Source organism: Embiotoca jacksoni, unplaced genomic scaffold (assembly GCF_022577435.1).
Source record: "Embiotoca jacksoni isolate LCO1_2020_lvr unplaced genomic scaffold, fEmbJac1.0.p SCAF_11, whole genome shotgun sequence".
NCBI classification, from domain to species: domain Eukaryota; kingdom Metazoa; phylum Chordata; class Actinopteri; family Embiotocidae; genus Embiotoca; species Embiotoca jacksoni.
Window position 1 is genome coordinate 3953474 of NW_027185241.1, and position 27142 is coordinate 3980615.

The window sequence follows — 27142 nt, forward strand, 5'->3', positions numbered from 1 at the left end:
TTCCTCCTTTCTTCTCCTAGTTTGATGTGTGGGACAGCTGCAAGTTGTACAGTTTTGAGAGATTTAAATCTTACTGGGTTTTCTCCACCATGTCTGCAGTCTTTTCATGATGCTGAAGTCCTCTTCATCATATCTGCTGCCTTTGTCTTCAGTGTACAGGAAATGAACTGCAGACAGAGGAATCAGAAGTCAATATAAGCTTGCCAAACACTTGCTAAATAGAAAAACATACTAATTTGGAATTTCTGATTTAAACCCATTTCTATCTAAGTTTACTCTATACAATATAACATTTCATTTTGACTGTAAATGTAGCAATGGGTTTGACTTTTGGACAAAAAAAATTGTCTACTGACAATGAGTGTTGTGCAAACACACTGAGGGGAGCCATTAATTGATCTGCAATCAAAACCAACTGTTGTTTGGGAATACAAATTACACAGTCTCTTTCACTGCATTTGTGACTCCTCTGAACCTGTGATTTCCTGTCCACCTCCTCCTTGATGTATGTTGTAACAAACGTCTAAATTCCACTAGAGGTCTCTGTATCTTGCTGAGCTTTAGACCACAGATTTTTACTATTGCTGGAATCATTTCAATGTTTCTACAAGATAATCTTACATCATGTGTGCAGGTTTGAAAGCCACTCTAACAGAAGTTTAAAATACATGTATTATTGTCAAATTAAAATGTGTCACATCCCCTCTCTTCATTTTAAGTACAGAGAAAAAGCTTATTGATTATATGACAAACTGAAGAGGCCAATTTATAGTAAACATGTGATGCACTACAACAGGCGAGGACGCACAAAGAAAATCCGAATTGCAGAGCTATTTCACAGCAGACGTTTTGACATGTCACAGCAAGGAAAGCACAGGTGTATTAAGGATGGCTGCACTCCACATAGGGATAAGGGGTTCAAGCTGCTGTGCATGCTGCCTCAGCTCACTGACATGTCTTACTGGGACATTTAAAGGAACTGAGCCAGTAGTTTCACCCATGCTTTATCTGCGGGGACTAGTCAAAATGTCATTAGTTGACATTGAAGGGTCTTCAGCTGATCTAGTTCACCTGTAAGCCCAGAAAAGCACATCTCCACTGTTGCACCAGTTTGTGTTCCCCTATTAAAAAAAAAAAATTAAAAAAAAAATCACTCACTGCCCCCTAAGCTCCATAAAGACTGATTGCTGTAAGTTTAATCAAGCACACGTGTATCCTGGAGGAGTACTGGTACCGGGGAATGTGTACTGCCAGTCATCTTTAGAGTACACCATTTTGTCACTGTTGAACTTTACTACCATCTACTGGAGTGCTCAATTTAGTTATATTTGTACAGTGAATCACATCACTTTTCATCTCAGGGCACTTTACTTGGTAAAGTCAAGACCTTTACAATATTATAGAGAGAAAGCCAACAATTCTCATATGAAGCAGGAGCTACATTATGGGGTGTGGAGGGAAACAAAAAAAAACCGTCTTTTGAATTGTGAGAAAACACTATCAGAATCAGACTCTGAGGTGATCTGCCTCGGCTGGGTTACCAGCGGCTTCTGATTACGGTCTATGATTTAGGGTCTGTGCTTCCCTCGTGCCGTCCGTCCCCCACCCGGCCTGGCACGAGCTACGTTGAGTCGGCACGCACCGGCCACTAAGACCCTGATTAGTTACCGCAGCTAATGGGTTGTTGTTGTTTTTCTTTACGGGTACGGAACAACGATTGCATTTCTGTAAGCCTCGGCTCCATTGCTATGAAAAAAAAAAAAAAAAAACTATATTTATTAAAGTTTTTCAACACAGCTGATGAGTAGAGCCAACGTGAGTTACAATTTGAAATTAGCCGCTATACAGAGGTTTTGGTGTTGTGAGCGAAGAAATGCTCCAGAATCCGCGAACAGCTGCACACCGCAACGTGCGGCAGGAAGTAACGCGAAACGCTTACCGTGACGTCACGACGTAACACGTAAGATCCAGGATGGGGACGCCTGAGGGACAGCGGCACTTTTCTTTTCTTTTTTGCTAAAGATGAGATAAATCCTCAGACAGCTCTTTGTTGCTTCGCTACTCAATTCGTAAGCAGCAGTGTTACCCAGTCAAATGTATCTCCGAAGACCTGTCTCAGGTCTGTCTTTGATACTAAACTTCAAGTGATTTAATAGTCTTGTTTAATCGCTTGGTTTATGGTTATTCTTATTGTGGGCGTTTAATGTGTAGATAAAATGGTTAAAACAATTTGGCCTCTCTGACTGACTGACTGAACAGCTGCACCGCACACAGTTTTCATGCGTTCATCAAATAATTTATTATAGTTTTACAGATAATTCCGCATTCAACAACGGGAGAAAAAAAAAAAAAACCTTTTTCTGCACATCCCATTGAACTGTGCCTCATACCATATCCTCAAGCCTCCATTGTTATAGTGTTTTGCAAAACCAGTTTAGATGTACACACAATGAAATTCATACGAGGCTCAGGACAGTGCTTGTAAAAAAAAAAAAAAAAAAAATGTCCATGCAATAACACGAGTCAGTTTTTGAATACACTTTTCATAATAAGTTAAAACAGTCGTCCGAGTCAAGGACGGTACAGAAAGTTCAAATAAATAATTATTTACAGATATGAGTTTTTACTTTTAGCACATTCATCGGAAAAATCTAGTGGTAAACTGGGTCACACAACTGACACTGTAAATTAGGACCGTCCTCATCTGCACTCTTCTCAGGCAGGTTCAGCGACATTTAGCCACGTGTCCCGAAAGATGGTGGGAGCGAGCGAACCTGCGGAGGCAGTTGGGGCAAGAAAATGGCTTCTCGCCCGTGTGAGTTAACATGTGAGTTTTCAAATGGCCTGACAAGCGAAAACTTTTCCCACATTCCTGACACGTGTAGGGCCGCAGGTTAGTGTGACTCCTCCTGTGTTTGCCCAGATCACCAGACGAAGTGTAACGGCGGTGGCACTCCGGACACGCAAAGGGCTTTTCCCCGGAGTGTATCCTCTTGTGCTTCACCAAGTCACCAGACTGCGTGAAACTCTTGTCGCATTCAGTGCATTTGTAGGGTCTCTCCCCAGTGTGGGTGCGTTGGTGATTTCGTAGGTGCGCAAGGCGGATGAACCGACTGCCGCAGACTGTGCAGTGGTAAGGCCTTTCTCCGGTGTGTGTCCGTAAGTGTATTTTCAAAGCCCCGAGATCTCCGATCTTCAGCCCGCAGTCCCCGCACTGGTGAGCCTTCTCATTGGAGTGAAGTTTGGCGTGAACCTTCAGGTTCCTCTGGGTGTTAAAGTTCTTCCCGCACACGTTGCAGTGGAAGGGTTTCTCGTTGGAATGTGTCCTCAGGTGAAGATTCAGACTCGACTTGAATCCGAACTCCTTTCCGCATTCAGAGCAAGAGTACTCCTTCTTGCCCGAGTGTGTGGTTAAGTGGCACTTGAGGTGGTGTGACCTTACGAAGGCCTTCCCACAAACGGGACACTTGTACGGCTTCTCCCCCGTGTGTATCTTCATGTGCTGCCGCCAACCGCTGCGCTCCACGAACCGTCTGCCGCAGTCCTTGCAGACAAATGGCCGCTCACCCGTGTGGGTGCGCATGTGATCCTCCAGGCTTTGAGGTGTGCGCACCTTCTTGCCACATTCAGGACACTGCACGCCAATGTCCAGACAGATTGGCTTATCTTCAGCTTCAGTGTTGTCCGGTTCATGACACGAATGTGGCCCTTGACCCCAGGTAGCTTTGAAACTTTTGCCACAATCAGCGCAACCGAGATGCCCTCCCCTAGTAACCACAGACATGCCGTGCCAGCGCTGACAGTGATTCTTCAGGTTCTTCAGGTACTGGAAGCTGCGTGCACAGGTGGGACAGGGGTGGAGCCTGCGGGGGGGGGCAGAAGGGTGGACTTCACGTATGTGGACCCGGAGGTGTACTTTAGAGTTAAAAGTGCTGCTGCAGATAGTGCAGGCGTGTTTAGGGATGAGGTTTAGTGCGTGACTCGAGAGGCATTTTTGAAGTTTAGCAAGATACTGTTCCTGATGGACCCACTTCACATGCTTCTCCAAGAAGTCCAGGTCAGTAAAGGAGACAGTGCAGTGAGGACATGGAAAGAAGTCAGATGACGTATCTGCGCAAGAGAGAAAGAAAGACGGACACAGAAAGCAGAGCACATTAAAATAAAAGAGAGAGGAATATATTAATCTACTCTTCCCTGTTGTATAACAATTTAAAATAGAAAGAGTTTTCCCTGAGTAGGCGCACAGATTTGGTGGGGGTCCTGCCTCAAATTTCTTACACTATTTCTTACCTTTGTGATTACCATATAGGTAGAATTGTAGAATGTCATATTTAAAAAAAAAAAAAAGTTTGGAAAAGCTAGACAACACACATAAAAAAAAAAAACTTGCTGAAGATGTCCACTGAGGAACAATTAGAACCCATTAGATCTGGGTCATTAATTCATTTTATGCTCCACATTGATTCAGCTTAGGTGGTGCCCAAAACAACTCGGGTGTTAAGAGCTGATTGGTAGGGGAAACCCTGATATACCAATTTTAAAGTTATGAAAACCAAATTAAGGCTACATGAAACTGATATGATACCTCAAATATTCCCACCATCTGACACAAGGACAGCAAAAACGCTGGCCGTCTGTAGACCTTACATTGACAATATGCTTTTTATATTTACTTTTTCAGGCTGAACAGTGGCTTCCTCTGAAGTGTGTTGGTGAAACGTCTAAAATTCTCACTTTGTGGAACAAAAGCAAATAAGAAGTGACAACAGAACAAAGTAACACCCAGATTTTGTGTGTTGTTGTTGTTGTTGTTTTTTAACAAACTACTGGCTTCTACCTGTGCAGGCCTCCTCCCCTTCTTCAAAATCTTCTTGGATGTTGCTCTTATCCTCCGCCTCCTCTTCACTGCCTTCCTCTTGTTTAATCCACAGCTCCGACTCCTCCTTGACAGCGGCTTCACTGAATTTGTATTCTGGCTGACGGTCCGAGTCGCACTCGGCCTTCACGTGTCCCTGTGGAAGATGGACACCTGTCACAGTGTCAGGCTTGGTGTCTAAATCGTCGTGCTCCTCATTGATCTCCTTTGAATGTGGCTCCTCCTTTATGTGGACGTTCAGGCCATCTCCATTAGTGTACACTTCATAAGGACCTTCCTCTGCTTCTCTCTCCTGCTCCAGTCCGTACTCCGTTTTAACTGTGATCGCATCGTGTTGTTTCCCTCCTGTCTTTGCTTTCTTGACAGATTTCATCTTCATGTTGGCACCATTAGGATTTCTTCTTTTCTTCTTCTTCTTCTTAGTGTGCTGTGGATCAAAGAGATATATATTGCTGAGGTGTGCATCGTAGAAAACAAACACAGCTGCACACAGGGAAATGCGCGGAACAGAAACAGGGTGTTAAATCTAATCATTGTCTATGTTGCTCCACTGATCTTCAGGTTAGCTGACGTTAGCATCATCAGCTAACAGCAGCATTAGCTTAGCCGCAATACCAGCACACCGGGTCGTTTACTGCAGCTTTCTTGAACCTATGCAGCTGTCGGGGGTTCAGATTTTATCTGCTATAAAGAAGGAAAAAAAAAAAACACTTACAGTTGGAAATCAGACGCTTCAGCAAAAGCTGCTTGTGAATCCTGAGGATAAGGTTCGCTGACTGTCTACTTTTTAGTGAAGCGATAATAACACAGGAAGAGCACCGACATACTTCCTGGGGATCTGACCAACCAGCTCAAAGTGCCACATATTTTCCCTAGTAGGGCGACGTCATGACCCGCCCTACTCTACCTCTGATTGGCTTAGCCTGATGTTGTTGCCGTAACTTTAACGAATCATTGCTCTTTACGCAACGACGGCAATGAGGGCTAGCCAATCAGAGGCGGAGTAGGGCGGGTCGTGTCTTCGCTATCCTAGGAAAAAAAAAAAGAAGTTATTTTCACACCCCTAATACAATTAAAGTGAAGGCAATAAAATCTATTAATCGACCTACCTACCTACCCACCTAACCTTAATGACTTGTTTTTTTTCCAATTTGAAATATCCAAATATTAAATATGTATTTTCTAGATTATTTTTTTTTCTGTTGTCAACATGTGCCAAAGTTTATAAAATATCCCTTTTATTTGGTTTGAGCCAAAGAGTGGCTCGTGTAGTGTCATCCTATATAATCTTCCAGCAGTATTAATAATAACTGCACCATTTTTTTTCTACTGAACAAAACACGCAATCCTCTTCCACAGACTTTATTTCAGCTGACTCGAGACAATCTTCACACAATCTTCTGTACAACACTGTTCCCTTCTTTGAAAACAACAACAAAAAACAATTAAAGTTATGTACAAAAATAAAGTATGTTAAAAAAAAAAATTACACAATGATACAAGACAAAAAAACAACCATTATTAATGCTTGTATATGGAGGGCTGCTATAAATAGTGTCAGTACTCATTTGAGCTTAAGTTTGTGTAACTGTTCTACTGTTCATGAAGAAAATCTCATGGTTTTGTTTATTTGATTAGAAGCCAGTAGCACCATTCTGAGTTCATCCATGACAAATAGTGTCATCTGAGGCTCGGCGACACCCCTCTTTCGTATTTCACATGAATAATGGGGCTCATTGGCTCCACGCAGTGCAAAAAGGAAAACAAAAATACTTAACGTCAACACAAACCAGTGAACGAGTAATTCAGCCTAAAAATGCTGTCAAATCTTTCCGAAATCTCTCACCAGGAGAACTTTCCAATGTAACTCTTTCCACCACGACTGTAATTTCAACAAGGTAACATTTCTCATACTTAATTTTTTTCCACATCCATATTTTCAATTCATTTCTAGCTACGATTGGCGGATACAATCATCTAAACAGGCAAGTTGCCTGGAAAAAGCAGCCCAGCGAGACTAGCCAAACATCGACATACATTTCATGTGAACGAAATGTAAATAAAAGTGTAAAAAGAACACGTGATTTTCTTCATTCTTATGGACGAGCTCTGTTGTGTTATTAAATTATCATAGTGTCAAGGAGTGAAGATCAATATTGAAAACATTATCCTTCATAATTTCTTATACAAAAATAACAGTAAAATATGTTGTTTGTACGTCCTCCAGGAGCTGCACTGCACACATTTCCATAAACACACGTATTAAGTGTAAGCCAGTTGACTCACAGACAAGGCAAGACGTGAAGGCAGATGAGCAGAAAGACAAATAATGATGTAACACAGCAGGGGAATGAATATGCAAAAACATACTCATGAGTCTGTTTAACATAGCTTAGAAGCCTGCCATATACGGAGTTACAATTCAAAATTTACTCATTGTCGACTATGATATAAAAAAAAAAAAAAACATCTCACAAGCAACTTTGACTTTTTTTTTTCCTGCACCGGGCGGACAATCAAAACTTAGCACATTATTATGCTGAACCAATTGAAGTCTTTTGTTCTCAATGGCAACTTTGATTGTCACTTTTTGGGGTATAAAGCACATGTTGGTTCCAAAGCGAGCAGATGTAGATTTAGTTCCTTTTTTTTTTTTACATCTCTGTTGGTCAATGAGAATAACTTTAACAACCGTCCAGCTTCAGTCTTCAGTCGCGTGAGACTGACTGTCGAGTGTGCTCGCAGATCACAGAGACAATGTGACGTTAATTTGTTGATACGTATAGCAGTTGTAGTGCATTCTAGAGACAGCTGGCTTGGTCACGTGAAGCACTGAGATACAGTATAGCAATACATAATACAATAAAAGACACTTATTAATCCATTATACAGTGTATGTACATCTCTGTTCAAAATGCTCAAGTTAACTGACTCTGACATAACTCTTTCTTTTGGACTTAATCTTTGCCTTGCAGCTGTTTCTTTCCAAAAAAAAATTAATTTATTACAGACCAAACACTTTTTTATCACCGTCTTATTTCGTTTATATCTGTTGCTTGTTTCCCTACATGGCCATAGTGGTCAGGTGCTGATGCCCGAGCAGCCCTTTGCGCCCTGCACCCGCCCCCGGATGCCCCCCTCCGTTGCCATGGCCACAGTATTCCTGCAGGTTCTGACGCAAAGTAACCAGTGCAGAGCCCAGACAGGCACGATTTGGAGCCAAGACCCCTCCAGGCAGCTGGAAGAGGACAGTGGCCACCCCAGCCATGCCGTCATCTGTGGGCTCGAGGGTGATGGGCCCTACCTTAAAGGAGGAATAGGAAAAGCCCATGAGCTGAGAGAGGAAAGGGTCAGAGCGGCAAAAGTGCTGGTAGCCGCTGTACGTGGATGGGTGGTGATGATGTGAGGCGGGAGTGCCAGCTGTGGTGCTGGCGTAGTGATGGGTGTTCAAGTAGTGCAGTGGTAGGTGCTGGCCGCTGTTGCCCCCTCCACCTAAGGTGAGGTGGTGGTGGGCTGTGGGTCCCGAGCCTGGGTCATGTTTATAGGAGACAGGTCCTGCTCTGCCCCTCTGGCCCACCACCACCCCACCTAACTTGCCCGTGCGGGCATGAGCAAGCGATACAGTGCTGCCCCCCACCCCTCCACCAGCTGAGGGCAGGTAGATGAGCTGAGGCTCCTCCGGCTCAAGGTATATGGTGAGTTTCGCAAAGGGCCTTGATGCCATTTTGGTCATCTCCTGGATGTGGCGACGCTGCTCCCGACGGAAGTCGAGGAACTGCTTAACCTTCCACAAGAGGACGCAGACCGACAGGAAGAGAAAAAAGCAGGAGAAGAAAACAGAGAAGAAGACAAAAAGATCAATGTGCGCTTGGTCCTGTCGCAGAAATAGCAGGCCCTGGGATTCTCCCTGTCCCTCTTGCGTTCCCACACCTCTCAGAGCGATGTAGAAGCGGCTGGATTTCAGGGAGTGCACCTCATGGGGGAAGGTGATGACCACACGATCTCGAACACTGCGGACAATCAGCACTGTCTGCGGTTTCCACACAGTGATGTAGGTGATGAGTCCTTCAGAGCGCTCCTCTCTAATTTCCCTATCTGCGCCCGGAGCTTTTGCCTGCAGCTGCAGTGGGTTGTGGGAGAGAACGGGACCTCCGAGGCCTGAAGAGGCGTTGGCAAACACCTTTATCGGGGATGGAGGTGAATCCTTATCTGCCCCAGTCGTTGTCCCCCGAGTCACCGATTCCTCCTCGATCTTGATGGTGTGAATCCCCGTGTACCGATCCACATTGACGATGAAGGTGTCATGAGAGTTGGAAACGTAGACCTCCACCTCACCGAAGGTGACATCGATGGTGACCCGAATGTCCACATTGGTGAACTTTGGCTGGGCAGCGAAGAACACAGTGCGTCCCTTGGGCAGGTTACGAATGGTGGGATCATGGAAGCAGTTGGTCTGCGACGTGGGGTCAAAGCAGCACTCTGTGTCCACATTGAACTGACGGTAGCACTGACGCCCATTCACCGGTGTGCCGTTGAAGGAGTCTTTGCACTTAGCACACTAAGAGGAAGAGATAAACAAATACAATCTGAGCAAAATGCTTTACGGGAAATACACTTTTTTTTTCTCTCAGTATTGCTTAATAAAAGCAAAGAAAGAAAAATCAAGGATACATTGTGACATAGACTACGGTCTCTGTGTAGAACATTCTTCAAAGTGATATCACACTGTTGGAAAAATTACTCGGAGGCTTGGTTCAAAATCAAACACATCGGACATTTATTCTTGAATGAAGGAGCAAATACATGCCACCCTCAAAGAGAGGTGTCCAGCATTGCTCACATCACTCCTCCGTAGGGCAGCCCCCACACAGCGTGACAAACAGTTGACAGTCACCCCCATTCCCTTTGTATCTGCTTTCGTATGGTAATACAGAGTTGGTTGCAGGTCACAAGATAAGGACACCGGGGGAGTCGCCAATCAGATGCGGAAAGTAAAACAAAAAGGAATCACTTGCAAATAAGAGAGAAAACAAAAGAGACTTTTCGGAGCCTGCTTGACAAGAGACTCTACGGAGCCACAATGCAAACAAGAGGAAGAGATCAATCTTTTTTTCCATCACACATTTCTACATACTTGTTGCCTGTAGCAGTCTTTCCGGTCACTCTGAGGGCTGCTGAGGCAGGAGGAGGTCTCCGTGTTGTTTTGGCAGGGACAACCTGTACCATCATGTTCATTACATGTGTCTGCGTGGCCATTACACTGACACCTGCAATTAAGAGAAAAAATGTAAGCGCTTAGAAAGCAGAAAAACAGAGAAACTGACTTTCACCAGGTTTGTGTGTCCATCTGGTTCTTAGTGATGGTCTTTTTATGCCATTTGCACGAATGCATTTATCTGATTTATAGCCATGGCGAGATTTCTGTTTTTGCAATTTTTGTCACTATAATGGCGAGTTAAATTAAGAAACATTATTTAGCTGTACAACATGCATTGAATTGTAGGTTAAGCTGATTATATCCGACAGACCAGTCATTGTGTGCACCCAAAATGACACTGATTGTGGACACTGCCAGAGCTTTTAAAAGTCTTATATTATTTTATATATAACTAACGAAGGCATTGTTATAGTGTCACGGCATAGGAATACATTGACTGCTCAGCAGCAAACATTACTCACTTATCACATTTCCCCTGCAGAAGGAAGAAGCCACTAAGGCAGCTCTCACACTTGTCCCCGACGCTGTTGTTCTGGCAGTTCACACACACGGCGTTATCTTCTGTGGGACCCTCAGACACCCAGTTCTGTATCTGATAAAAGGATAAAGAAAGACGGACCTCTGAAACTTACTGTTGTTTTTGTTTTTGCATATAATCAAAGCCACAAGGCCACAAAGATTTCATACACTTACGCTGTTAGGGTCCAGAGGAAACAGCCGTGGGTTTTCAAGGGCCTTCTTATGTTCATCCCGGGACAGACACACAGCGCTGTTTCCCTTGCAAAACTCACGACATGGATGACAAGTGCCGCCCCCCTTTGCTGAGCCCACAAACAGCGGCTTACACTTCTCACAATGCTTACCCTAGAGTTGGGGCAAAGAGAAATCAATATTCACCACTGAATGTGCAAAAAAAAAAACACGTCTACAGTGTGCGGATGTGCACGTTTGAGCACTTACTATAGTGTTATTGTGGCACTCAAGACAAACATCTGGCTTGTTAACACCAGCGCAGTTGCTGTGTTTGTTGCAGCTGCACTGAGAGGAGCAGTTATCCCCTACAAAGCCAAAGTGACACTGGCAAACTCCTGGAGACACACACGTCCCATTCACACAACCTTGTGCACACACTGGCTCGCACTGACCAGAAACACTGTACAAAGAAAAGAACAAAAAGAGAAAATTTGTATAAACCTGTCCAGTTTCTACAAAGAGCAACATGGTATTCGTTAACTATCATCGTGTCTTACCTGCTGAGTATGTAACCCTGTTTGCAGGTGCAGTGGTATCCCTGGGGTAGGTCGTGGCAGTCCTGAGTACTGTTGCAATGGTGATGGTTGTTAGCACACTCATCCTCCTCTGGACAGTGGAGGAAAGACCAACTGCTGTTTCTCAGGGGACAAACACCCTCACTCACACCTGAGAGACAAAATGAAGGGAGAAGAAGAGCAGATATTTAACTCTGATTGGTAACACTGTACGATGCTCAGCCTCTTGAACTGACAAATTGAAGACTCTTCTCACCGTCAAGTCCTCCTTGCAGGCAGCGTCCAGCCCCGTTGCCCCCCCGGGAGGCACACCAGCCACACTGAGGCCTGGCAATGCACTGGGAGCACTGGGTGAGCTGGGAGCACTGAGGAGAGCAGGAGTCGCCCCCAGAGAGCAGTCGACCACACTGGCCCGCCTCACATCGGAGGGGCACGAAGGACGGGCTCATGCACTACAGGCGGGAAGGGGAGGGGATAAGGTTTGTTGTAAGTTAATATTTTTATCAAATCAAAAACACAAAATAAAAAGCTCAATCACTTTATTATTACCTGCTGCAGAGCCATACTCCACACACAGTGCTGCCAGCCGCCATCAGAGCCTCTGGAGCCCAGACAGAGGCTGCAGTTCTGGAGACTGTGGCAGGGAGGAGGGCACGGCAGAGGAGGAGATGACTCCACCTGCATGGGTGACACGTTGAGCAGAGCGTAGCTGAAACACGTCCAGTCATAAGTTGGGTTCACACTCAGAATGCGTCTTGTCTCGCCTGAAGAAGGAAGAAGACAGTTGTTTTCATGAGAACAGAGTACCCCAAATAATAATAACCATAATAATTCATCCATATGCTGCTAGGTGTGATTATCATAGTAAATAAATCATTTAAATTTCACAATTACTTGTGCTTTTAAAGTTGTTCTTAAGTGGATACATTTTAAGCTACAGACTTAACACTTCTTCATCACCACAGCCTGCGTACCTGTGCGTTTGAACTGGCGAGTCCACATGCATTTTCCAGAAGCCGTACACTTGGGGCAGTCAGAAGCCTCACAGCTCGTCTCAGTGCAGTTGCTGGACAGGAAAATCTCCCTCTGGTTGATCCTACAGTCATGTTCAGATGTACAGCTTACTGAGCTGCTGATACAAGCCCCCTCTGGACAGTTTGTGCACCACTTGCACTGCAAAGCAGGCTGGGAAATGGAATAAAGGACAGGTGTTATTTGACAGTAGGGGTTTCTCTTTGATAATAACTGTTAAAGTTGGGTTGTCGTATGTTACCTGTGACTGACTGGAGAATGTTTTAGGGTGTCGGGCAAGGCATTCACTGCAGGTCTTGAGTCTGCGACACTGGTCTGGTTGACGAGGGGTCGGGGAACAGGGAGACTGGCCAGTGAAGCAGCCCATTCTGAAGAACAACGGGGGACAGACGTGTAAGTAAGATCGTATTCAGTAGCTGCAAACTCCAGAACAGTGCCATTCATTTAGAGTTACCAATGCGTTACCTCTCAGCAGTGTCAGAAGACGCACAGGTTGCTCTACACCAGACGCAGCTGCCTGTGGTGGTGTTGCAGGTCTCTGGTGTGGGCAGCAGGGCACAGGGGTCAGAGGGCACAGAAAGGGTTAGGAGTCTGCCCAGCGTGACGCCATTGAAGCCTCCAGAGAGGAAGAGGCGACCGCCCCAGCTTGTCATGGCAAGAGACACCGAACGATTTACTGGATCTCCTACAGCTGACACTGGGGGGAGAGAGATGCAAATCTTAAGTTAGGATTTAAAACTTAACAGAACTAAATCTGCAGCCAGACATTAAGAGGCTCACCTGGTTGTATCCAGGTGTTACAGTTGATCTGATACAGAGACACAGAGTTACTGTAGTCTTCTGCTTCTGTCCTTCCACTGACAATGACCATGGTGTCTTTGATTAAGGCTGCAGCGTGGAAGAAACGGGATAGGGGCTACAAAACAAAGAGATGATACAGCAGGGATAGATAAGTTGTCTTCATGCAGTTGATAGAGGTTAACTATTGGCTTGTGTAATTGTAGGAGGGTGACAAACACTAGTTGAGGTCAGCTTCTTACCTTATTACCCTGTGAGGGGACCAGAAGAGACCAGGTGAGGTTGGGGTAATACAGACTGTAGAGCTCGCCTGACGGCTCCACTGTCTCCACGTGAAAACGATATCCTCCAAAGACATAGATGGCATCAGTCTGCTCATGGTAGACTGCCGAGTGGCCATATAAACCTGGTTGAGGAACAGATGAAGCAAAACAGGTTTATGGTGGGGGGAAATTACTTTGTTACGTCTATATTTGTATTGTTTATTTTTTTACACACTTTCAAAATGTGAGTTATACTTATACAACTGGTGCATCAGTGAATAAGTTCCTGGCCAAGTAAAAACTATGTCACAACATAACAAAAGGTTTCAAAAACCTGTAGGTGGTGTGCCAGTGTGGGGGACAATTGTCCAGTTTCCGGAATGAGGGCCGAACTCCAGTAGATGGTGGTTGAAGCCATTCTCTGGAGAGTAACCTCCGATCAATAACACAGAGGACTCTCGACGTACAGTTAAAGTGTGACCTGCCATTGGGGGCACCACTGAGCTCTGTCAGAAGAAGAAGAAAATGTAATTAGTTTGAAGAGAAACTCGAGATTTTTCTCATTTTTTTCTACAAGATATCAAGTCCAACCTTGTGTTCTCTCCAGATTAAACTGCTGAGATTGAGGCTCCAGGTATCCATAGCGACACCGTTTTGAGTGACACCGCCTACCACCAACATGAAGCTGTGACTGGCTCCGTGGCTTCCAGACCCAGAGTCATGACTGGTCAGCAGTGCAGAGGCGTGGTGATAGCGAGGGTTGGGAGTCGAACCCTCTTCCACAGAGCTCGTCAACATTTGGGTCCAACGATGCTCCAACACAGAATATCTAAACCAACCAGTGGGAAATGTGTTATTGTAAACCAATGGGACATTGCACTATCTAGATAAAGTATGATAATGCCTAAAAATCCCATAACATGAAAACTACACAAAGTAAACTCTTGGGATTGTGTGGCCATAGCTTTTAAAAGTTTAGGTTACACTCTCCTACCTGTAGACATTTCCCAGAATGCCCTCTGACAGAGAAAGCCCTCCATACATCCAGAGGTTGCCCTGGGGTCCAGACACAAGAGTGTGTCCCATCCTGTGGAGGAACCTGTGGGCCTGGTTCTGTCAAACAAGAGTGCATATGAATGTGTGTCAGTGTGTTGTGGAATGTGTAATTAATGAGCTGCACAAAAAAAAAAAAAAAAAAAAAAAAAAAAAAAAAAAAACTTTTTTTGTTTGTTTATCTATGTTCCATTCTTACCACTGTCAGTTGTGTGTCCAGCAGCGTTTCCCAAACCAGGCTATTGGAGTCCCGGGGAACAGAGCAGTCAGAGCCTGCCCAGCTGTCTGAGCACACACACACTCCTAGCGACTAAGACAAAGAAGAATACGTTGGTTAGCTAGGACATGTCTTCTCGCATCTTTAGTATACAGGCTTTGAAAGCTGAACTGTTAAAAATGTGGCTTCTAGAGCAACTTGGAAAATGTATCCAAATGTAAACTTGTTATAAACTGTCCCAACACTTACTATATTACAAGCTCCTCTTCCTTCTGCTACTCCACAGTCCTGAGGGCACATGGGCCGGTCGCAGTGTGGCCCCCCATATCCCTGAGGGCACTGGCAGAGCCCTCCTTGGCACAGGGCTCCACCTGGACAGACAGATCCCTCTTCACTCTCCTCAGAGCTCTGGTGACACCGGCGTACCCAGAAAGATGCATTGAACCCTTGAGGCTTGTTTGAAGAGACATTGGCTTCAAAGTACACGGAAATCACACCTGGTGGTATAAGAGATGACACAAAATTGTGACAATGACGAATGAATAATGTAAACAGTCTTTTTAATTCTGAAAGTGTTGAAGTTTGAAACATACCTGAAGTGGCCTCCACTGTGATAGGCTGAGTCCTGGTGGTGCCACAAAATGCACCAATGAGGTTGTGATCGGAATGTACAACTCCATTGCTCAGAAAACGAGGTAGACCATCGAACACATAGACATAAGAGCTCTGAAAAACAAAGCATAGTCAATGTAATGAAAACACTTAAGGAAATGCTGACAATTTCTGAGGCAGAGCAGCCAACATGTTAATTTAAGGCCATGTTTGTACTCACTTTACAGTATGTATGGGAGTCTGGATGTAGCGTGAGGGCGACAGGAGGACAGAGCTGTCTGGGCAGACAAGGTGCCAGGTTCTCAGTCACAGACAGGACCCACAGGCAATGTGAAAGTCCCCCTTTTCCCTCTGTGCCACTTCGCCATCCCAAAGACGAGGACAGAGGCATGGCGGAGGAGGTGGTGGAGGAGAGCAGGACAGAACGGCCCTGGCACTGGCGGTAGCATGTGCCATTGTTCCTAATAGTCAGGATAGACAAGCCATAATGAAAGAATCTGCATCAAAGATATTCCTACTGTTTTCACACTTTGTACTTTTATCTATTTTTTTTATATATATAGTCCAATCCTTTACTTCAAATACTTTTAACTCAGTTCAGACACAAAAGAAATGTGGATAGATCTTCAACTGTATAGTGATGATCTCCTTACCTGGGGTCTCCATAGTAACCAGGCAGGCAAGACTCGCAGTGTGGCCCCTGAGTGTTGTGGGTGCAGTAGCACTGGCCTGTCTGGTTGTGACAGTAACCTCTGACAGGATCTCCATGTCCGTTACACTCACAAGGAACACAGCCACCGCCACCGGCCAGGGCTGAGCCAAAGCTGCCTGGACGGCAGTGCTCACAGTGAGGCCCTGTGGTCCAATCTGGAAGACAGAAGAAGAATGAATGAACAGGAATAAGAACACAGGCTAAGTTTATGAATCGTGATCGTGATTTTACTTCATGATTAAGTGAGTAAGAAACAAAATGATGACTGAAAGAAGAAGGTATTGAAATCCATCTATTAAGGTCTCACCCTGGCATTCGTCACAGATCCCTGGAGCAGTAATACAGGTGGAGTGGAAGTTGCAACCACAGTCCACGTCACATTCAACACCACTCAGAACCAGAGTGGCGGGGTCAGACGTCCATCCCAGGGAACATTCACACTCAAAGCGTGGGCTGCCGCTACATTGACCCTCACGACACTCATTGTAACAACTGTGGGAGGGAGAAAGATTATGTCCTTTTTCCACATTTACTAGAAGCAATCTTGAGGACTAAATCCCATAGGTTAAGAAGCCCTTTATGTTCAGAAAAGTGAAGAACGAGTCAACAGATGAATATATTTTTAGACAAAGACTCGTACGTCTGGTTGCAGTGCAGTGTGCCATCTCCTGTGTATCCTCTCTCACAGTGGCATTCGTAAGAAGTGGGAGTGTTGATGCAGGTGGCAAAGGGGTGACAGTTGTGGAGGCCAAGCCTGCATTCCTCTACATCAGGGCAAGTGGGGTAGGACCAGATCGCATCTTGGTCTTCGTCATCCAAGTGCTCCAACTCCATCTCCATTTCCAGGGGTCGCGGTGGGGCCGATGTCTGGGGCTCAGGGCTGGAGGAGCAGAACAAAGAGACAAAATGGTGGACAGGTATAATATGTATCTATCCATCCATCCATTTTGTTAAGGCCCGATGTGGAAGTTTTGTTTTAGTTTGAAAGATAAAGTTGGCTGGTCTTTTAAGGTATGTGAAGCTTCAGAAAACAAAAGCTTGCCATCATTAAGAAACACAAAACATTATTTTACTGCTTTATACTTACCATTGACTAGTTTTTTTGTGAACAACAAGTTAAAGAGCACAAACACATATTTAATTGTAAACACTGTACCCACAACATTTTAGGTAAACATTACCCATACAACAGAGGAATCTCTTCTTTCATAAGAAAAAGTCACTACAATGTGTAATGAGAGATATCTTACTTTGCAGCCCGGGCTTCAGCCACAGCCACGCTGCAATTATACACTGAAGGATCATCCATTCCTGCCCAGTCTCCCCTCAAACATCTGAAAACATAGGTAGGAAACATAAATACAAAGAAGTCAATAAAATAAATTCACAAAAGGATTTATTACTTATTATCAGGGGTGTCTTAGGTGCCTTATGTACATTCCAATGTTTGCCATACTTACTTTCCAATCGTGGGATTGTTGTAGTCACCACACCATCCACACTGGAATGTTCGCTGGCAGTCAGTGCAAGTGTTTAATGCTGAGCACTGCTTACACTGAGGAACTGAATGGACACTGGACAAGAGCAAGAGAATCAAGAAAAAGCATAAGTCATTATTGAACGTAGATTAAATTCAACTGTGACAAAATATACATGAATGTCGTCTGTTCTGTTTCTGTTTAAGTAATGTGAGTGAACTACTCTATGTGTTTAAATTGATATCATCAAAACTAAAAAGAAATCAGGTAACTATAGAGTCAAGGCTGTAAGAATTTGGAAAGTCAGACATTTTTTTGTTCATGGTCTGTGCTTCAGCACATTGTTTAAAATAAAATCATGACAACCACCACATTAGTGACTAGTCTCAAGCATAGTTAGAGAATTTATACATCAATATTTATTGATTTAGAACTGTGTGAGATTTAGCCCTTATAACACAGTAAATAAACCGAAAGTGTCCAAAAGTAATTGAACACTTGGCGACTAAATGTTTCTTGGCCTGAGAGTTGTTATTACATCTAGGGGAAGTTTTTCTATCAATATGAGAAAAGAGGGTACAGCGCGAGTAAGAAAACAGTTAATGAGGCTCAAAAATTCAGCAGCACAACATTCCTCAACATACAGACAAAGTAAAAAGGTGGAATATTCTAGACAGGCCAAGTCAGTAACGTGACCTGAATCTAATTGAATGGCATCCCACCCCAAATCCAGACAAAATGCAAAGAGAGAACCCTCAACAGGCATATCTGTAGGTGGCAACAGTGAAGCTATTGGACAGCATGAACATTGAAGATGCAAAGCTAATGTTTTTGGATCAAAGATTTCAGGACTTCCTACAAAATATCATGGCTTTGTTTGACTGGGGTATTCATGTGTCATCTGTCCAATTACTTTTGAACCCCTAAACTATGGGTGTTAAAAGGGCAATAACTCTCACAGTTCAGTTCAGTCTATATAGAGGTTAAAGCTAAAATAAAAATAAAGCTGAGACTTGGCACTTTAACACTGTTCATTGATGAACCAAAACCAAAAAATGTGTAACTGTCCAAATATTTGGTTTGGACTGTATGTGCAACTACAAGTAGTCATTATGTGTGACAACTCTCAACACCCACCCCCCCCCCCCCACCCACCCCAAAAAATGGAAAAGTCTTAAAAAAATGTCCTCGTTTTACCTGTCGTACCAGTCCCTGCACTCTCCATAGGGGTATTTTGTGAGGTAGGCAGCAAAATAGAAGCAGGCCTGGGCTGACTCACACCATGCACACTGGCTGGAGTTCGAGAGGCACTCACCACACGTCTTTCTCCTTTAAAAGAAAAAGAGGGGAGAAACAAAACAAGTGAGTTGTAGGTTCAATATGAAATAGCCCAAGTTAAAAAAAAAAAAAATGCAGTTTTTCAACTCACTGGTTGCAGACTTTAGGACATCCTCTTGGGTCACGTATGGATCCATCTAGTCTTCCCCGACGACTGCACTGGTAGTCACCTTTCTTGCTGGAGTTTATCTGCCACTCGCAATAAGGGTCCTGTAGGCCAAAATTAGCTTTGCATGAGTCAAGAGTAGAGTAGTTCCTAATGAAGCTACACAATATGTACACCATAGTAAGACTTTTTAGGCGTTATCTGTGTTGTACCTGAGTACAAGCAGAGCAGTCTCTGTATTCTTCACACAAAGTGCAGTGCTGTGGTGCCAACAGCAGATGGCGCTGACCTTCTCCCTTTCCTTCACCCTTCTCCCCCTCACCCTTCTCCCCCTCAGGGCAGGGTTCAAGGTTCAGACTTTCCCGCAGAAGGCAGCGGGACAAAGATGGGCACCAGCCACAGGACTGGTCAGATAGACAGGCCAGACAGGACATGTACCCTGAGCAGGAGCCTGAGCGGTAGGGCTCCAAGAACAGGAAGGAGATCTCCTAGAACAAGAATGAGTTACGGGAAAAAGAGGGTATGAGGTAAATATCTGCTTTTGTGTTATAACTCGAGAAAACTTATTGTGCACCAAATTTACAGAAACCTAAAAGTGCAATTAATGCCAAAAAAAGTTTTGGTTTTATTTCACTACTTGCAGGTTAAACTGTTGAAAAGAAGTTTAACCATGGCAGTACTCACGCTGCCTCCAGGCAATGTTCTGTTCCAGATCAGGGCCATCTCACTGGTCTGTCCTGAGCCCGAGTTGTTAAGGTAGCCCTCAGCCTGAACAAGGTAATGGTTGCCCCTGGTCAGGTTAGAGAACAGTCTACTGCCATCTGTCCGAGCCAGCAGCTTCAGCTCCTTTTCCTGCTGGGCTGCCCAGCGCCCCACCACATCCTGCTCAGCCAACAGTTTCACAATTTACAGAGAATTGGAGAGAAAGAAAACATGGAAAAGAATTAAGTAACAATATGTAAAGCAAATATCTCTGCCTTATAATTTAAAATATAACTAATAGCAGTGGAATAGCCCTTATTGACAAGATTCAAGGAAGTCCAACAATGTGTAAAATGTAATATTCCATAATAAGGCAGTGAATTACAATCATGTTATTCTACAGTTATAGTCAAATGTTTTTACTTTTTCAAGACCCATCACTCAAGCCAAAATCTTGTTGTCAAATGAAATCCCAATAATAGCAAACAGACTCAATTCAGGTTACAAATACACAGGGATTTTTTTATTTTTTTTATTGTGCACTAAATACCTCTGTAAACATGCCTGCTTTCCAAAAGTTACAGGACTAATATTACTACATTATGCCTATTGACAATGATATAACCATGTCCACGATTACTAAATCAAAATCAGATAACAGATTTGTTTTAATTTACAGAACTAGACTAGTTTCTATTGTCGACAAGCACTTTAACTCACCAGTTGGCTGGAGTTGGGCCCTGATGCTATTCGAGCCTCGAAGTGGAGCCTCTGGATGCGACCCCACATGGACACCATCTCTGTGGGAGGGGGTGCTGGTGGAGGCCCCCCCCACAACGGGTGGATGAAGCCCCTGAACTGCAGGGCAACGTCCATTTCTGTGGTGGGGCTAAGGATGATGGTAGTGCTGCGGAGAATGGACACCTAGTGGAGGGGGGAAGAGGACGGAGGATAGTGGAGGATGGATGGAAGTGGAAACACATCAACAAAAGCACTATTCTCTACAAACTGCTCCAGAAGTTTGACAAACTACTTGGAAAAAAAATTAATCTTGTCTATGCAAAACAAACAGAGAAAAATAATAAAATAGAAGTCAGCATCGGAGTCAATAAATTAAAAAGCCAAGAAAACAAACGGTAAAAATTGACAATAAAGGCAACCATAATATTTAAGTTGAGGAACTGCAGTGGAGTCAAAGTCTCAAAGCAATGTTGGAGGAAGGAAGGAGGAATAAGTATAAGCAGAAAGGGAAGTAGTTACAACAACAAATAGTACAGTTAGCACTTGAGGTTTGGACTCCGTACCTTATCAGGCTGGGAGTCGTTGCGGGGGTGCTGGAAGGTGAGCAGGTGCAGTCCCGGGACATAGTTCTCGGTGCGACAGGAGTGGAGGGAGGTTAGGAAAAGGGTACGCTCCCCCCACCAGCCGTACGCCCCTGAGATCTGGTCCACACGGCACGCACTTTGCTCTGTGAGACCGAGAGGGAGAGGTCAGCACACAAAGAACACATCTGAGCTCTTAAAATCTCTTACAGCAGTTTCCTATGATCTACTACTGTACTGAAATGGGTGTGATCGTTGACTCTTGTGTGATGTGTTTTCAAAAGGAGAAAAATGACCTCACTGCACCAAAAGAAGTATGGGATTGGACAGGCAAGTCAAATCATGGTGTGAGTGGCCTGTCCAATCTCTGCTGGGTGTAGTCAAGTCACTCTACTTCACCTCTGAAACACACCCAGCAAGAATCTGAATCTGGTCCCTCCCATGTCAACAACCAATATCTTTCTCTCAGTCTTGACCCTTCTCTTCCACCCTCCTTCCTCCCTCCCAGGGTCTCACCTGACACGGGTAGGCAGGACTCATTCTGAACACACCAGCCAAATTCACCAGGGGCACGAGCCAGAGAAGCCGGAGTGCCACTGAACACCAGACAGGACTGGCAGTCAGACAGGAAGCGAGCCAGGCCCAAGCAACCAGTGCTGCCACACTGTGACCAGAAAACAGAGGTTATACACCACAACTGTAATGCAGACACAGATTCATACAGACACAGCAAACTAAAGAAAGAAAATGATTGAGTGTTTGATAGTTTTACTATTGTATGAATCAGTGAAAAGACTACAAGGGTGCTATGAGGGAAGTGTTACCGGGTCCGTGGGCTGGTACTCTCGACAGCGGCCTTCACACCAGCTGCACTCCGGGTTCTTAAGGCACATACTTTCATCTAGTGCCTCAGCACAAACTGAATCCTGGTAAGGGAACACAAATGCGCAGATATACACAACAATGTAGTTTTCATTTGAGGCTCCTGGCCAAAAATTTTTTTTCATCCATTCTCCCATGACTTCCCATTCTCTTGTTTTTTGGTACTTTCACTCACCCTGTCACCTTGATCACTACTGACAAACAGTGGTACTTTGTAAGCCACAAGGTCTCCACGGGCAACACCACTGTAGCCCCCTGCAACCAGCAGCACTCGTCCCTCCATCACAGCAGCAACATGTGAGTAACGTCCCCTGACAGCATCACCACCTTAGAAAAAAGGAAAGTTTAAGTGCACAAGTAACAACCACCAAGAACCAAGTTTTGCAAAATAAGGCAAAAAAAAAAAACAGCACTGTTTGAGTCATGGCATGCGAGAGTTGTGACAGGGGCTGCAATCTCAAGGAACTCACTGAGTAACCATCTCGTCCCAGCGGACACCCATTGGTGACAACCCAGATGGTAAAAAAAGATCTCCTCATCATAGCACTTCTCCTCTTGGTAGTGTATATGTACATTCCCCCCTGGGAAAGAAAAGCAGGAAGAAAAGAGATAAATATACAAATACACACAGGGCTGCACTGATTAACACAGTTTATATCTGTTCATTTTCTCTATTCTCACCGTAGACCACCATGTAGTTTCCAATGACTGTGGCTGAGTGGAAAGCTCTCTCTCTGGGGCCGGTTGCTGGGAAACGGGAACGGAAGGATGTCCAAAACCGCCGGTTCACGTGGAACACGTCTGTGTTGTTGACCCTCACGCTGAACCTAAAAAAAATATACGGCACGTATAATTTTAAAATCAATGTTGTTACTTTACTTGATGTTCAGAATGTTCTTTGGGTAATCACTCGCTTACCTAAAATGTCTTACATTTTTCTGCCATTTATCTTTATTTATATCTATTTTCATCTTTTTCCTGTTGTGGAGTACTTAAAGGTTCAGTGTATAGGATTTAGGGGAATCTTTTGGCAGAAATAGAATGTAATTTTCATAATTATTTTCCTAAAATGTTGCCCTTCCTTATTCACAACAACAAATAAATGTGTGTAGAGAATGTTAAATGTTCTCACACTCATCCCAGTGGCGATTTGTACTACTGTGTCCAGTATGCAGTAGAATATATATACCTGGCAGTTGTAGGTCTGTGGCCTCCATAGACCAGCAGTGTCCTGGATGGGCTGTGGAACACCATGGAATGACCAGCAGTGGCTGGGGGCTTCCCACCAGTGGGCTGAACTGTCTCCCACCGTCCAGATCCATGTAGGCCGAAGCAATACAGCGAAGAAGAAAACATGTCCTCCTCAGTGCGACCTGGGAAATAAGATGAGGTGAAATGTATTTCTTTCGGGATAAAAATGTCAATCAAAACACACATTGTAAAGTCAAAATATTAGTGAAACACACCTCCAAACACATAGAGATAAGTGTCTACTACAGCTGCAGCGTGATTTGCCAATTTAGGAGCGCCGCGTGAATTGGAAAAGCCAAGTTGTTGCCAGTCATCGTAGAGTGGCCGGTACATCCAGACATCACTGGCCAGGGAGCCGTTTGCTAGCTCTCCACCAAAGACAACCATATTACCCATATACTCTACTGCTGTGTGGGAATGACGAGCCATCTGATAACACAGGAGACACAAATATGTTAAATAATAAATAGCAGAGCGAATATTCATGTTAAATATATTCACATTACATATACTCCAGAAGCAGGAAAATGGGGGAATGTCAGAAAATAAGAGAAAACATTTGCATGCACTGCAATAACCTGATTACCATGAAACCTATTTTTAGTGTATATCAACAAAACTACTTACAGGAGAGTGACCGTAAGACCTGCTTTCCCACTGGTTGGATGTAAAATTGTATTTGATCAAGTCACCAAGAGCTCTGTTCAGATCAAATCCTGCAGGGAAGATTCGTAATATTCAAAGAAAGTCGCACATTTTTCAAAATACAATCAGACACTAAAAGAGAATATTTGTCAAATTGGGTCCAAAAGCTGGTTAAAATGTAACCATTAAAACAATAGTTATTTAAAAGTGATTAACTGTTTCAGGAGTTAGAATTTAAAAAAAAAATCTATGCAGGAATAAAAGACAAGTAACGTAACAGTCTGTTAAATATGTGGGTGGAAGGTCAGATATTTTTTTTTCAATATTTAAATAACAGAATAATTCAACAGCATGTCACGCTCACCGCCAAATAAGTACATGGCTCCAGTGGAGGACAGGTACACGCCAGCAGAACCCGTCCTGGGAGGTGTGTAGGGGTTTCCCTCACTCACTCGCCACCACTGCCCTGCCCCACCGTCGTCATGGAGACCAAGCTGGCAGCTCTCACCCAGGAAGCCTGAGTTGCACAGACAGCGCTCCCCTTTCTGAGACAAAACATGCAAAGTAAATAATAAATGCTTCATTTAACCACAAAACTAACTGACTTAGCCTAGGCTTATTGAGTAAAAGAAGCATGTTCATTAAATCCTCCCCATCCCTACTGTTACCTTATCACACAGGCCATGCACAGAACAAGCCTGGGAGCACACAGGGGTTGCACAAGAGGCTCCTCCCCAACCCTGATGACAGTGGCACTTCGATGTAGAGGAATCACAGCGCCCATGACCGCCACAGGCTCCAGGGCACACAGAGAAAGTGTAGGTGGCATTGAAACCCAAGAGGTTGTAATTAGCATCACTGAAGAGATGAAGCAGCATCTGTGAAAAAAGAAATTAAATGTTGATCACGATTTACAATTTACTTAAGTGAGAATGCAAATCCAAATATGACTGGAGTTTCATGCATGATGACATAATTGGTTACCTTGCCAGACTTGGCTTCAATGGGTTGAGGCAAAGTGTTGCCACTAAGACTGGCTAGGAGAGGGCTCTGGTAGGAGTCTCCATCATACACAAACAGGTAGTCATACGTACACTCTGTGTCCATGAAGGTGAAATTCAAGACAATGCGGTGGCTGTTGCTGGAAGCTGGAAGACATAAAAAAAAGATGGTGACTATCAGCGTGATAAATGTCAAACTTGCAATCACTCCTACCAGAAAACTAACCATCTATATTGCGCAAGTTACCATTTAAAAAACTATTTTCCTGTGTATAAAATGCAATTGTAGCTCATTGTACCTTTAATAAGCCACTCGCAGTTCCCATTGACAGAGTAGTTTCCTGGTCCATCTGTGACATAGCCTGGTGGTCCCCTCAACACCTGCCTGTGGCCCTTGCAGTCCCCTGCTTGGCAGGCAGGCAGCTCCGCCAACAGCAGAGCCACCAGGATGAAGGAGACAGGAAGGGGGGAGGCCATCACCGGCACAGCCTTAAGGATGGGAAGAAAAAGGCAAGGTTTTCCCCAAGGTACCTGAAGGGTTTAGGTGCTGTGGTAGTGGTGAGGATAGTTATTAAACTAAGAACTATGCATTTTTACATAATTTTGAACAAATTAAAATGAACTGTCTTCTCTATGCATGATTACCACCAAACAAAACAAAGCCTTTAGTGAAGCTATAATGGCTCAGATGCTGTCAAAAAAAACAACAACACTTGAATCCTTAGTTATAATTGCAATGAAAACCCTGAAAGGATGAGAGAAGTTGATCTGAACAGACACATTACTACCAAAAATAGGGGTTTTTGGTGCTAAAAGTTGGGCCGCAAATATGTAGACCAAATCTCTTAAATTGGGAGATATTAAGACAATGCAGCTGGGCAATGGATGTTTCTAATAGAAATCCAATAGTCATCCAATCTGGTGGTTCCTCAAACAACTTCGTGTGTTCCTCACATCGTCCTCCCAGTAATAATAATAATAATAATAATAATAATGTTGGTTTTTTTTTAACAATCTGTTCTCACTGCAAAGTTCCAGTTTAAATCTACATTATATTTTATATTTATATTTTTTACTGCTATTTCCTGCTATTTTATTTTATTGCTTTTCTATTATTCTATTCTATTCTATTCTATTCTATTCTATTATTTTATTCTATTATTTCTATTATTATCTTATTGCTGCTGTAGCGAAACAATTTCCCCTCGGGGATTCATAAAGTAAATACCTACCTACCTACATGACCCTTCCGTAAAGTGAGAAGCCATTAACATTAACACTGCACTACTGAAGAATGAATTACAACGCTTGCTGCGCATTGTGAGACTCAGAGGAAACCTCTGGAGAAAAAAACAAACAAACAAACAAACAACAACAACACTGATTAGGATGTAGCGAACAACTGTTAGCTCGACGCACACCTACGGTAGCTCGCAAACATTAACACCGCATCAATCTGACCAAACAAACAGGAAACAAGGGTTTTAACAAAACGTTATTACATAATAATAAATAAAAAATACACCTCAACATGGAATTTATTCATTGCATTTCCTAAATCCAAACAGATGACGCATAAACCAGCAACAAGAGGCTCTCCGCAGGCTATCACAACAAAAGCCAACGTAGCAGGTTGCTCGGCTGAGCTAACAGTACACCGTTAACAGCCCGAGGCCCACTTTGCTTATTAATTACTTCACATTATCACACTTACCAAATCCCGTCTCTGCGGCTCCATGATCATTTACATTTTCGGTTGACCTTTTCAACGTCGGCCAGCTCGTTTAAGTGAAGGCTGGTAAAACTGACCGCTAACTGAATTAGCTTGTTGCTAACGAGTCACGGCGGAGGGCAGCCCAAACGGACCGGGGCTGACGACACGGAGCTCTCCTAAGCTTCGTTTGGATCAAACCCAATCCAGATGCGCAAATCTGCAGCGGCTTGCGGTCAACCGGGATAAATCATTCTTTGGAGCGAAGTAATTACGCAATCTCCAAATTATGTTTCTGCAACTCCCGATTTTTACGCGTGTAAAAGAAATGCTGCCTGCCGACAACAGAGACGTTTCGACAGCGTCTGCGCGCCACAGCCGCGGTCCATGTTACGGACAGACGCCGTTGTTGTTGGGTTTTTTTTGTTTTTTGGGGGGGTGGTGGTGGGGGGGGGGGGGTTGTTTATGGCCGGCTGGCAGTAACCAAGGTGGTCGCCAACACAAAAAAACACAGCGCCGCGAATGGCCTGATCCCACTGCTGCCATCTAGCGGAGATGGGAAACAACGTTTTAAACATCTGGACGAGACCACACGGACAATAACGTGGTATTTTACCAGAAGTAAATTCTGTATTTCCTTCCCCCCCCCCCCCCCCC

The 27142-nt window shown here is 44.1% G+C and overlaps 2 protein-coding genes across 3 annotated transcripts; both read right to left on the reverse strand.

The window, feature by feature from the left end:
* Positions 1 to 2280: 2280 nt before the first annotated feature.
* LOC138194009 (zinc finger protein 436) lies at positions 2281 to 5689 on the reverse strand. Its single transcript, XM_069142366.1, has 3 exons — positions 5592 to 5689; positions 4838 to 5303; positions 2281 to 4110 (listed from the first exon to the last, which is right to left on the reverse strand). The coding sequence occupies exons 2-3, from the start codon at positions 5253 to 5255 to the stop codon at positions 2726 to 2728; spliced, it is 1803 nt and encodes a 600-aa protein (XP_068998467.1). The 5' UTR covers positions 5256 to 5303; positions 5592 to 5689; the 3' UTR covers positions 2281 to 2725.
* Positions 5690 to 6222: 533 nt separating this feature from the next.
* On the reverse strand, positions 6223 to 26924 carry megf8 (multiple EGF-like-domains 8). 2 transcript variants are annotated; one of them, XM_069142370.1, is made up of 44 exons: positions 26489 to 26924; positions 25074 to 25263; positions 24758 to 24921; positions 24442 to 24651; positions 24138 to 24318; positions 23756 to 23844; positions 23344 to 23557; positions 23067 to 23250; positions 22559 to 22704; positions 22348 to 22458; positions 22053 to 22204; positions 21820 to 21921; positions 21512 to 21659; positions 20978 to 21141; positions 20394 to 20597; positions 19656 to 19853; positions 19184 to 19459; positions 18957 to 19075; positions 18725 to 18856; positions 17510 to 17623; positions 17300 to 17383; positions 16690 to 16929; positions 16357 to 16541; positions 15991 to 16204; positions 15558 to 15798; positions 15319 to 15451; positions 14975 to 15222; positions 14708 to 14818; positions 14450 to 14568; positions 14047 to 14284; positions 13790 to 13961; positions 13435 to 13598; positions 13175 to 13310; positions 12860 to 13091; positions 12636 to 12762; positions 12337 to 12535; positions 11912 to 12126; positions 11619 to 11814; positions 11345 to 11513; positions 11055 to 11247; positions 10788 to 10958; positions 10556 to 10686; positions 10011 to 10143; positions 6223 to 9434 (listed from the first exon to the last, which is right to left on the reverse strand). In XM_069142370.1, exons 1-44 carry the CDS (start codon positions 26516 to 26518, stop codon positions 7941 to 7943), a joined length of 8673 nt encoding a protein of 2890 aa, XP_068998471.1. In that variant the 5' UTR covers positions 26519 to 26924; the 3' UTR covers positions 6223 to 7940. The 2 variants fall into 2 exon arrangements, with proteins under 2 accessions (XP_068998471.1, XP_068998470.1); XM_069142369.1 differs by having other exon boundaries at positions 12337 to 12547.
* Positions 26925 to 27142: the final 218 nt, after the last annotated feature.

Coding starts and splice junctions, on each gene's coding strand:
- LOC138194009 (XM_069142366.1), bottom strand. CDS start 5,255: ATGAAGATGAAATCTGTCAAGAAAGCAAAGACAGGAGGGAAACAACAC. Junction 4,111..4,837: donor AGGGGAGGAGGCCTGCACAG/GTAGAAGCCAGT, acceptor TCTCTTGCGCAG/ATACGTCATCTGACTTCTTT.
- megf8 (XM_069142369.1), bottom strand. CDS start 26,518: ATGATCATGGAGCCGCAGAGACGGGATTTG. Junction 14,819..14,974: donor GAAGAGGAGCTTGTAATATA/GTAAGTGTTGGG, acceptor TCTTTGTCTTAG/TCGCTAGGAGTGTGTGTGTG. Junction 12,763..12,859: donor TCTTCTGACACTGCTGAGAG/GTAACGCATTGG, acceptor GTTGTTCTTCAG/AATGGGCTGCTTCACTGGCC.